Source organism: Zootoca vivipara, chromosome 3, assembly GCF_963506605.1.
Source record: "Zootoca vivipara chromosome 3, rZooViv1.1, whole genome shotgun sequence".
Taxonomy (NCBI): domain Eukaryota; kingdom Metazoa; phylum Chordata; class Lepidosauria; order Squamata; family Lacertidae; genus Zootoca; species Zootoca vivipara.
The window spans coordinates 100,167,042-100,179,407 of record NC_083278.1 but is presented as its reverse complement, the minus strand read 5'-3'; the positions used below and the strand labels follow the sequence as shown (position 1 = coordinate 100,179,407).

At 41.6% G+C, this 12,366-nt stretch overlaps 1 protein-coding gene across 2 annotated transcripts in view; it reads right to left on the bottom strand.

The window, feature by feature from the left end:
• The window catches only part of CAMKMT (calmodulin-lysine N-methyltransferase), a 239,654-nt gene that overhangs the window by 18,351 nt on the left and 208,937 nt on the right, over positions 1–12,366 (bottom strand). For both annotated transcript variants that reach the window (XM_035111191.2, XM_035111192.2), the window contains exon 8: positions 8,324–8,398. In XM_035111191.2, the coding sequence (XP_034967082.1) occupies positions 8,324–8,398 (75 nt within the window). The remainder of the gene's footprint in view (positions 1–8,323; positions 8,399–12,366) is intronic.

The window sequence follows — 12,366 nt, the reverse complement described above, 5'->3', positions numbered from 1 at the left end:
GAAGCTTGTAACCATTTTTTTGTCCAAAGCTCAAGGCAGAAAGGTCAGCCGGAAAGGTTTTGCTATGTAACAAGAATAAATGGTCAGTGTTTAGTGTTTTGTTTTGTTTTTAGTAGGTGGCATATTAGAAATCAGGACCAATACAATAACGTAAGGCAAGGGTAGCATTTCATATGCTCTTTCGGGAGGGCAAACGAACAGCAGAACAAAGCCCTCCTGTTCCCCCCTTTTAAAAATAGAGTTTTAGTGGACTGTTTTAAAAAGAAATGGGGGGGGGAGGATAGGTGACATATTTAAAATCAGCAATATACCAGGAGATAGCAACTGATAAAAACAAACTCAGCAAAATGCATTACTTAGGCTTTACAGGAGATAGCTCAGGTGTTACAGTTTTAGCCATTTTAGCTAGGGAGTTTATTTATTCATTAAGACATGTTCATACTGCAAGGCATCGCCTCTGAAAAGGCTCCATTCCTTGCAGCCATCATAGAATCATTGCAGCCATCCGATTTGGTATTTGTGGGGCTTGGCTGGTGTGGATGAGTCATAGAATCATGGAATTGTAGAGCTGGAAGGGGCCCTGAGGGTCATCTAGTCCAACCCCCTGCAATGCAGGGATCCTGCCCACAGCCGTCCCTGGGTGGGCTCGAACCACCAACCTTCTGGTTAAGAGCCAAACGCACTGACCCATTGTGCCACAGTACTACTATTTCAATCTCATTTTTGAAATAGAATTCCACTATGTTCTACCTGAGGAAAAAAAAATAATATCAAACAGGAGCACATCAACCTTCTTTCCGATATTATCAACTTGCTTCAGACTTGTTGTGGTGGGTCTTTTGGATAAGGCAGAACATTAAGCAGGACTATTAGTTCCTTAGCTGATAATGAATTGTTGCCAACCAGGATGCCAATTATTAACGCCGGGCTTTGAGATACGGATATCAGACATACTGGGAGCGGGCTGAACCCGCTAGCAACATGGTAAATGAACAGGGGCCTGAGATTAATTCTGAGTGCCGGAAGCAAGAATTGAGTGTGCCTGACACAGCAACCCACATGGGTACTTCACTGATCCACGCTGGTCCAAATGGCAGACAGAAGACTGGTAAAATAGTATAATCTCAAACAGCAACTGCTTCACTCTTCTCCTACTCACCTGTTCTGAAATGCCCCCAGTTTTTTAAAAACTGGAGGAGAGGCAGTATGCCTCTGAACTACCATCAGAATATAAGAAAAGCCCTGCTGGATCAGGCCAAAGGCCCATCTAGTCCAGCATTCTGTCCCCCCCAGTGGCCAGCCAGAGATCCAGAGGAAGCCTGCAAGCAGGACCTGGGTGCAACACCACACTGCCTTCCTTTGATTGACAGCAACTGGTATTCAGAGACATATTGCCTTTGATAGTGGAGGTGGAACACAGCCATCATGGCTAGTACCAGGTGATGAGGAACAAAAGTGGGAGAGAGTTGTTGACTTTTGGGCAGGGCTGTCTTAAGCATATCTGGTGCCCTGGCGCCGTGGTGCGAAGATCCCTCCAGCGCCCGCCCCCCCCGTTTCCCAGCGCAGCTGTCTGGCGGGCACAGCGTGCAGCGCGGCTGCCACAGGTGCAGCAGCACGGCGCCCCCCTGGCGGCCCGGCACCTAGGCGCATTGCGCCACCCAGCCTTGCCTTAGGGCCGGCCCTGCTTTTGAGATTCCCAGAGGGATCTGGTGGGCCACGGCTTGAAACAAGATGCTAGGCTAAGTGGTCCTTTGGACTGATCCCTATCTTATGAAATCCCTGACCCTGTGATATGACAAATGATTTGTCACATCTATTGCACAAGACAGACCAATATGTCTGTGCTGGCTTATAGATGGATGAATGGTAAAGTCTTTTCTGTTTCAGAACCTTTATGTTCGTTACCACTGTAATGTGACGAATGCTCTATCACTCCATGTGCACTCATGCTACAGGAGAACCACCAGAGGTACGTCCACCCGTTATGCTTTCACAAGACATATGTTAGCTTCAAAAAAAGGGAACATACTATAACTTGCCCTGGGCTCAGCATATTTCTTCCCAGCAAGGTTATTCATTCTCTTTTTTTTTTTAAATATTTTTATTAATTTTCCAATTAAAACCAATTATATCACATTCAATATTTCAAATTATACACATATATATATCAATCAAACCGAATGTTATGCCAAATCATCTAAAGAATTTTTTATTTGGGTTCCCATGCTTCAAGAAATTGGGAATTCCTCGCAACTGTCCACTGCCGTCTTTTTTCTAAAGTCTCCAAGTTCATAATAATCCAGATCTTCCCCTTACAGTCACATAGATGTTTTCCACTTTCATCCGATTGTTTCCCAGCTGCTGAGATAAATATCAAACAAAGTTTCACAGATGTTCTTTCTCCTGTGTGAGTTAATCAGTCCAGCCTCCCCATAAATCTTCTTAATGGAGCTCCCTGTTGCGTCGAAGCAGCTCGAAGCAGCGCCATCTTAAAAAGCTCAAATCACTTTCGTTTTCTCTCATAGCCATGAAGATTTACGATCATTATAGAATTTACAGCTTTTCCAGGCAGGAGACCCAAACATCAAACCATAAACTCTTGGTAAATTAATGGATCTCCTTGCCCTATAGCTGAACTTAGCTTCAGGTCGCTGCTCCAATTTAAAGTGCGTCACAGCTCATAAATCCTCCGAACGCGTCCAGAACTCCTTCCGTCCGACTAGGGGGGGGCTTTTCTCATCGGCAACTCCACATCTTTAAAAAATATGCTCAGTAACAACAGTTATAAAGTTCAACTCACACAGTCTTTTGCTTCTCTTTCACTCCAAACAAGCCAGGACATCGCGTCCGGGAAGGTACGAGGCAACAATATGAAGAAAAAAAAATAAAAACTCACTTCCCTTATCGCTCCGTCCCCATCAATCCTTCTTCCAGATGCAGTACAGTCTTTGACTCCTCTCCCTCAGCAGCATAAATTTCTCAGCAGTAAACAGCGCTTCTTCCCCTCCTTCTGAAGTATGTCCATAGATTTAAGCCTAATTATCTTCTTTAACCATGGAAATCCCCGCCATGCAGATTAGCGTCCGGGAGTCCTGGCCCTCGTAAGTGCTCAGCCCAAGCTCCCCCCACTCCAAAAACAGTCGGAGTGGGTCTGGGGGCATCGCGGGCCAGCGGCCCCTCTCCGTAACCCCCGGAGAGGGTAGGGGGTTGCCATTTACTCCCCTAGCAACCGCCAAATTCCTTACGAAGGTCAGAGAGATGGAAAACAGGTCCGCCATTCCTGCAGGCGGAAACCGGAACCCTAGGCGAGGGCGATCTGGCTGCGACATCTGTCACCCCATTGATCGCCAGGGTTGATTCGGCTGATCTGGCTGGCTAGGCGGGTGTCCCCTTCCTCCCTCACCGCTCCATGTGCGTCCCTCCCGAAGCTGCGCGCTCGGTGGAAGAGGACGACCTTCCCAGATAGAAGGAGTGTACCGTTCTTCGGTCAAGGGTATACGATAGCTGCCCTCCCCTGCTAGAACCTCCAAACAAGGTTATTCATTCTCAGAAGGCATCGGGACTAAATGCTGTTATTCTTGATGGTGCAAGAGCTTCACCAGCTGAATAGGAAGCTTTGGGAATGTCAAAAAGCTACGCCAGTGGCTCTACAGAATCTGTGAAAGTCGGCATACCCCCCCTCTCCCCGGCCCCCAAGAGCAAAAGATGCAAGGGATGTGTTGAGGTTGCTGCATGCAGGTGTATATGAAATGGCACCTGGAGGATATGTGTCAGTTGACCCCTTAAACTGCAGAGGACGACATTCCAGAAAAGGCAGCGAGAACACATGCCATTCTGTTGAATCCCACATATTTTGTACTATTGTCTGCAAAATACTGCAAGCATCTCTGGAGCATGGATACATGTTTATATTTTATAAGCTATCATGTCAAATCTTTTTATTCTGCATGTAATGTGACAGCCAAGTATCACAGTTTATGGCTGGTGGTTCAGACATGATTTCCAGTTGTTCACTCTTCATTGTCATTTACAGTTTTGCACAGCTTCAGTAAACAGCAAAGCTGTCATGCACTGAAACACATTTATTGTGGGTTGGGGGAGAGCGCTTACTTCCAGACCATCAGTTTATCATAAAAACTGAAAAAATGAGTGGGGGAAACTAGATCTAAATAAACAATGTTATTACTCCAAAACGCAACAAGCTGCCGCCTACATTCTTAGTGCAGTCTTATCAATATATAGACAATATGCAGTTGGTGCCAATTTCAGTGAGAATTTTGAAAGGAATTCAGAAATGGAATTGATGTGTGCAAATTCTGTAGCTGCCCCTATCTGGAAATGGATGGACTGATGCCTGAAATAAATATACCTGCCATTCACACAAAAATCAAAGCGATAAAGATACTTTCTTCAATAAAATGCCGTTGATTCCCCCCACTGCAAATTTATCCTTGCCACCCAGGTGATCCCCCCCCCCCTTTTAGAGCAAGATGCCATTGTCTTTAATTTTCTAATAACTTTGAAGCACAGCCTTCAAAGCTATTGTCGCCCAGCACTATTATATCCCATCCTAAGAAACCTAAACTCCTCTATCGCATGTGGTACAACAACGGAGGCAGCTGTAATCCCAGTCTTAGATGCCAGCATCTTGGGTGCTATATGGAAGCAGTGTTTGTAATGCAGTGCCATAGATAGCTGTGGATAAGCATGAAATCTTTTAATAATAAGCAATAATAATGATGATGATGGTGAGTGCCAGCTCCTATGGGACAGGTGCATGGGATTTAAATAATGCTAGTTCCTGGGAGTGGCAGAACTGTATGGTATAGTTCTGATGCAAAAAGGGCCACGGTGACAACTCTGCTTGCCTACACACAGCATCTGGTGAGCCTCTATGGCCAACAGAAACCAGAGAGGCTGGTGTAATTCATGCAGTAGTGGCCGGTGAAGAATGGCTCCCATCACCATGCACTGCCCCACACCAAGTCCCCCCAAGCCCCACCCCTCTCGGCAAGTGATAGTAACCCACTGTGCTGGGAAGCTGGGAGAGCCCCACTTCCGCTGCCTGCTACTGAAGGCAGGACCGGGCGACCTTTGGCCCTCCAGGTGTTGCTGAACTACACCTCCCATTATCCTTGGTCATTGGCCATGCTTGCTAGGGAATGGACTCTGGCAACACGGCAACACCCTGGCGTAAGGGTGACCTGTTAGCTTTGCCCTTTGACGACTGTGGCTACCATATGATAAATGAATTGTGTTAACATGGCTCATTTGCTTCTCATTACCAACCCTTATTTAACTCTTGGAGGAACAAGATGCCTCCTTGGAGTTTGCTGTCTCTGTAACTAGACATGTGAACTTGCCCTGAAAGTTAGCATTCCTTTCACTCTGTGTTTTCACTGACACATCCAGTGTAAAGGAAGCTCACAATACTTGCACCCTAGTGATTTCATCTAGCTTATCCAAGGTAACTTGGATTTTTCTGGTTTCTGTTATTTTGATTCTGTTAATTTCTACTAGTATGCTGTTCAGGCCCTTGGGGCCCAAAAAAGCGCTATAGAAATAAACCATAACCTAACATAGACTTTAATGCTGCCTCATATTTCCCTTAAATTTCTGTTCAAGCCACTGCTTCACAATTATTTTTAATTGTGTCATTCCACACACACACACACACACACACACACACACACACACATATTTCCAGCGGCTAACCACTACTGTATTGAGCTTGCCTCTGATTTCTTTTATAACCTAAAGGATATGTAATAATACACTAGTCATATATTCTCTATTCTTGAATACAATGTGTTCAGATGATTGAATGAAAATATATGGATGATTTAAGAGTTTAAACTTAGCACTACTCTTCATAATCATGTATATTTTTAGCTGAAACTCAGTATGAGTTTGAAACATGTTTATGAATGGAGCTTGTTTTCTTGTAAATGGAACCAAGGAGTGCCAATGTTTAGTTATTCAGAGAATCATAGAATGCCACCTTTACTAGAAATAGTGCACCGTGAATTTGTCATTCTACTTAACGGTTGAACACAGGTTTCTGCTTTGTTCTAATTACAGATCTTAATGACTGACAATGATCTGGGTAATATTATTACACCCATGTTGCTAACTCATTGTATTTATTTTGTTTTTATCCCAGCACACTTACTGAACTTCTTATAATATTACGAATATTTAGAGTGAAAATATCATTCAAGTGATTCTTTATTTGGAAAGAAAGTGAGCCCGGAAATGAGGCAGACTAAATATTAACACAACTCAGCAGCCCAGATAGTTTATCACACTGTAAATGAAGATGAAGAAAAAAGGAAAGGAAAAAGTATTATTTTATGCTTATTAAACAAACATGGAGGTACACTTTTACCCCGGGCCAACAAAATATCCAGTGTTTTTAAGAAATCTGGGTTCCACATCTCACATTCATTCGGCTGTTAGTGAGAATGTTTTATAAATTTGCTTTCAATTTATATATGGTTCAGTGTAGATTTATATATGGTTCAGTGTAAATAGAGCTAATGCGATACGTGTTTTTCATGTCTGGCGAGTGAATGTGTATTTAATCTATTAAGCGCAATCCTTTGTTTTCTAATGAGACAACAATAAATCTACCCGTATGGCCAGCAATTTACCCACCGGATGAGAGGAAAAAAACTGGGGGAGAGTAGTAAGAGTTAAATCTTGCTCGCTCTTCTATTCTCCATTGTACAAATAGGATAACACGGTGTGAGAATTAGGAATATAAGAGATGGCATGGCCAGGTTGTTTTGATATTTGTGTGAAGAACAAATTTAACTCTAAATCTCTTGGCAAGACCTTGCTTCACCCACATAATCTGGAGAACATCCATATGCGAGCCTTGTCTAAGCCTCCGAGAAGACTGCTGCCCTCCTGCTCATGTCCGCCAGCACTCTGATCTGACTTTCATACTTAATCTGATCTAATCCTGTCCAGCATTAACTTCATCTGTGCAATGAAACCTAGAGTATCCATTCTAATATTTGGTGAGGAAGGCATTTACTAAATTACTTGCTGAAATCATATGGTGTTGTTTAGCTCCTTATTTTAATCAGATGATGCATCTCTGAGGCACATTACCAGTGATTAGTTAGAAACCCATGTCTGTCCTTTTTGGGAACAAAGAACTTTTCTGAAATGCAATGCAATGGGAAGAGAAACCTTATTTCATTCACTGGGAAGTCATAAAAGAAGAAAAGAAAGGACAAAGAAATACTTCGGAGGCATTAGAAAGAAACATAAATATTTCATTCAGAGAAGTATTGCCAAATATTTAAAAGCATGTGTCTAGCTTATGAGTTAGTTCCACATATTAGAACACAATGGGAAGGTAAACTTTAGTTTAATCATTTCGATTCAGACGTCACTTATGTTGTGGAATAATAATAATTATTTTTTATAAAGGTCTGCATAATGATTATGTACGTATGTTTTATTTTGCATACTTTCTGCATCCTACTGAAGTCAATAGCTGAACTCTCACTGATTGCTACAGATCTAAATCATGCCCTCCTATGATAACATACAGCTAAGCAAAGCTATATACATGAAGTTATATTTATGTAAAATATATATATCTTTAAAAACATTGTGCAGTTTTTATAACTGGGTGCGTCAGCAAAATTTTAAAAATGTAATTTATATTCAGCTAAATCTACCAAGATGCTTGAATATATACAGTAAAACATTATTCTGTAACTTGTCGGTCAATCAAAGATGTGTGTGTTTTTCTCAGATTTCTTTTTATTGCAATTAATGTACCATTAATTCAAACATCTCAATGTCACTTGGATGATGCATGTTATTACTTTTGTTTGGCAGATTTGAGAAACAGGGGGAAATATCCCCCAAAGATTTACTGGGGAGCACAGACTATATATTCTCTTATATCAATAGTCAGATCTTTCCTAAGAAGTAAGCTAATTGAGCTGTTTGTGTTGATAAACTCCCTTTTCTCCAGACTGTTCCTCACTGAGCCATAATTATTTGCAATTTGCCTAAGTCGTCCATTTACTGATACGTCAAGCATGAAACAGAGGCAATTCCAGAAAATGGAAATGCTTCTCAAAATCAATCTTTGGGAAATAATGTGGTAGAAGTTACTGTGTGATAGAAGACTACCTTATAACTGTCACATGGAGATGAATGTTAATTTGTTGAGGTTAAGGTGGCTTTGTGCTTCATTTGTTGACTTTGCTTAGCCATCAGCAAGCAGCACAGCACAATTACTCCAGCAAAGCTTTCCCCCACCTAACATGAGTTTTATGATTTTTTATGTACTTACCAGTCAGCACACATAACAATGTCAAAATGTCCTTCCAGTTGAGAGACATCTGTCTCATTATCCCATCGTAGAATGCTAGAGAGAGAAAGAAGATTTTTAAAATTAGACTTACATGTTTTCATATTTTGCATTTCCCCCCCTTTGAAAAAGAAAAGCAAAGGACGCGAATAGTCGTTCTGTTAAAAGTACATACAGATAATTATAAAAGGTGGAGCTAAAAAGATACTGCAGACTATACTAGGCATCTCCTTTATGGTTTACATCTCGAAGCAAGAGAGTTACAGCTTTATATAGTCAAAGGCAGCTTCAGAGGTTCTGCGTTATAAACTGAGAACTAAAACGTAAAATAGGCTTATAGGTTTCGGCCCTTTACTCCTGTAGATTAATTGAAAAGGAATATAGGGGAATCAAGTGTGGCTTATTGAATGGAAACACACTTTTGCAAACTGAAAAGGCATTGCGTGCTCTGCTCTCTGTTGCATCCGACAGGCAAGTCAGTTGAGTTTCTCACACATGAAGCAACTACATCCTTGTGCTTGTGGGGAGGAGGGAAAGGGTGAAAGAATGTCCAGGCTTCACTTCTGTGCCAACTATTTTGCTACTGACAATCTTTACAATACGCAATGACAGTCAACTTTTGCTCTATTATATTATTTAATTCTAAGATCTGTAATTCTGTATTAGCAAATAAAACATTTTTAGGATTTGGTTTCCAAATAAAGAAGCTTTATAATCAGTTGTTGTTGTTGTTGTTTATAATATTGAAGAAAGTGCTGTCTTTCTAACAGTGCGGTCCAAAATGCCTATTCAGAAGTAAGCCCAAATACGTTCAAGTGGGAGTTTCTCTGCATTAAGTATGCTTGTGATTGCAGCATAATTTCCTCCTTCTTATACAACTGTTTGCCTCGTTATCAAAGCAGATAACTTATTTTCGACTTGCAGTCATACAGATGCATAAACAGAAGGCAGGGATGGGTTTGTCGGTTTGTACATGTTTATCGCTGTTCTGTGAACGTTCGTTTTCCATTGGCAACAAGCTGCTCCTGGTTAAAAGTAATCTCCCGAAGTCACACAGGGTGATTTATGTCTATGATTTACTTATAATATCCTCCTGGTGGTGGAATGGGTCTTATCATTTGGCAACGTGTGAAATAGACATGGAAGACAAAAAAGAGTATCATGTATAGCCCTTGAAAACAGCAGAACCATACATATTGCACACACACAAACATTGCACATACATATATACAAGTAATTCTGTAAAGTTGTAGAATGTAAATAATAATAATAATAATAATAATAATAATAATAATAATAATAATAATAGAAAGATATCTAATAAAGCAAAAGTCAATTCTGCAATTTACCTTTTTCTGGAATGTATTGTGTCAATCGCAGGGTGAAAAACAGTAGGTTAATTTAATCACCTCTTCCCCCACCGCCAGCCCAAACACATACACACACGTGCGCACACACACACACACACCCATACCCATTTAAACTCTAAATGGGGTGCAAATTTTAGAAATCTAGGTGGCTTTGCAAACTGGCACTTCCAGTGCTCAGCATGTATCCACTAGTGGAAAGTGACAAAGGAGAGTTCTCACTCTCAGCTGCCGGCTGCCTGCTGGCTACTGGCGGCTTTTTCAACCCTGTTTCCGTGGAAACTTAGGTTACAACAGTGAAAATTAGGTAAAGGTAAGTTGGTGGGGTTGTTAGCTCTCATTTGATGATTTTTTTTCTTTTTTAAGAATCCTGAAACAGCAATGGCAGTTGGCAGTTGAGCTCCAAAGACCACCACTAGTCCTTCAATCCAATGAAGACAAACAAGGACTTTAATAACCATTTTTTTAATGTGATAGGACTTGTGTTTATTATTGTTATTGTTAAACTCCTGATTATTTGCTGCTGCAAACAAACAAATATATTTATTTGTTTAATCAAATTTATACCCCACCCTTCCTCTCAAAGGAGTCCAGGGCAGCAAACATATTGGTAATGAAAATACAATGAAAATTAAAAGGGAAAATAAAGTCTGAACGTTTTAAAACTGTTAAAAACGGCGAAACACAATTGTGTGTCTGAATAGGCCCTCTGAAACAGAAACATTTTAGTCAGATATCTCAAAGAATACGCTAATGGCGCCTGCCTAATGTCAATATATTGACATTGAAGATGAGGAGGAAGCAAACCTATAACAGGGTCTCCTGTTTAGCTGGGAGGTTCCCAGAACAGTTGGTGTAACTTCCCATGCTTAGATTAGCTGGAACCTTACTGGGTGAGCCCAGCCCAGCAGATCATAAGCCAATGTAGGCTGTAAAAAGGGGGGCATTCAAGGGGAGGAAACTTAGGCTGCATCCTAAACCTGTTCAGTTCAGCCACGTGAACTGAGAACAGGGCCGACCCATCCATGAGGCAGACAGAGGCAGCTGAATCAGGTGGCAGAATCCAAGGGGCACCTCTGTGGGTGTGCCCTGTTACTCTCCAACATTATCAGCTTTCTTCAGAGTGCTTACACATGTTTTTGGCTAATCAAATTGCAGCATATTGTTTAATAATTTGAACACCACCCATCATTTTAGTGACACCAAAGCGGTTTACAAAATTCAGACAAAATGCAGCAGGATAAAAACACATGAAAACATTAAACCACTGTACAGTACTTGTTAGGTGGTGTTGTGGCTGGTTGACTGACCGAACCCCAAGACTGCTCATTAATGGTTCCTTGTCATCCTGGAAAAAAGTGACAGATGGGGTGCAACAGGGCTCTGTCATGGGCCTCTAGTTGTTCAACGTCTTTATAAATGGCTTGGACGAAGGAATCGAGGGGATGCTCATCAAATTTGCAGGTGACACCAAACTGAGAGGGGTAACTAATGCCGCAGAAGATAGAATCGGGATTCAAGATGACCTTAGTTTAGAGAACTGGGCCTAAACTACCAACATGAATTTCAATAGGGACAAATGTAAGGTTCTATACTTACGTAGGAAGAACCAGCTGCACAAATGGGGGACACCTGGTTTCCCAGTAGCACATGTGAAAAGGATCTAGGGGTCTTAGTAGACCACAAGCTTAACACGAGTCCACTGTGTGATGAAGCAGCAGCAAAAAAAAAAAAAAAAAAGCTAATGCTATTCTAGGCTGCATCAACAGAAGTATAGTATCCAGATCAAGGGAAGTCATAGTACCACTCTATCCTGCCTTGGTCAAACCACACCAGGAGCACTGTGTCCAGTTCTGGATATTGACAAACTGGAACATGAGTAGAGGACAGTGACCAAGATAATCAAAGGTCTGGAAGCCAAGCCTTATGAGGAACAGCTGAGGAAGTTGGATAGGTTTATCTTGGAAAAGAGGAGACTAAGAGGAGATATGAGAACCATCTTCAAATATCTCAAGGGCTGTTACATGAAAGATGGAGCAAGCTTGGTTTCTCCTGCTCTGGAGGGTAGGATCCGAATCAACGGATTCAAGTTACAGAAAAGGAGATTCCCACTAAACATCTCGAAGAACTTTTTAATGGTAAGAGCTGTCCCTTAAGAGGTTGTGGACTCTCCTTCCTTAGAGGTTTTTAAGCAGAGGTTGGATGGCCATCTATCATGGATGCTTTAGCTGAGATTCCTGCATTGCAAGGGGTTGGACTAGATGGCCTTAGGGGTCCCTTCCAACTCTACAATTCTAGGAATCTAAGATTTCATCCACTATAGTCAGCAGAGCTGGAAATTATCCCAAGCTGAGAATTAGTACCTAGCAAAAACCTCAGTGAACAGCTAGGTCTTTGTAAAGCAGGCATCAAAAGTTGATCATAGCTGGGCCACCATATGGTGCCACCATATAAAATACACCACCCTTGCCCAGGTTTACTATATAGTGTGCCTCAGCTAATAGCACCACCACCAGGAGAATAGTCCCTGGGCATCACAGTTGAAAAATAAAATAAAATTGGACAATTTATATGCCACTTAATTTTTAACAAATCTGTAAACAGCATCCAATCCAAGTTTATGTCCCCCACTGCCCAGTTTAAGTTTATGTGTATCTA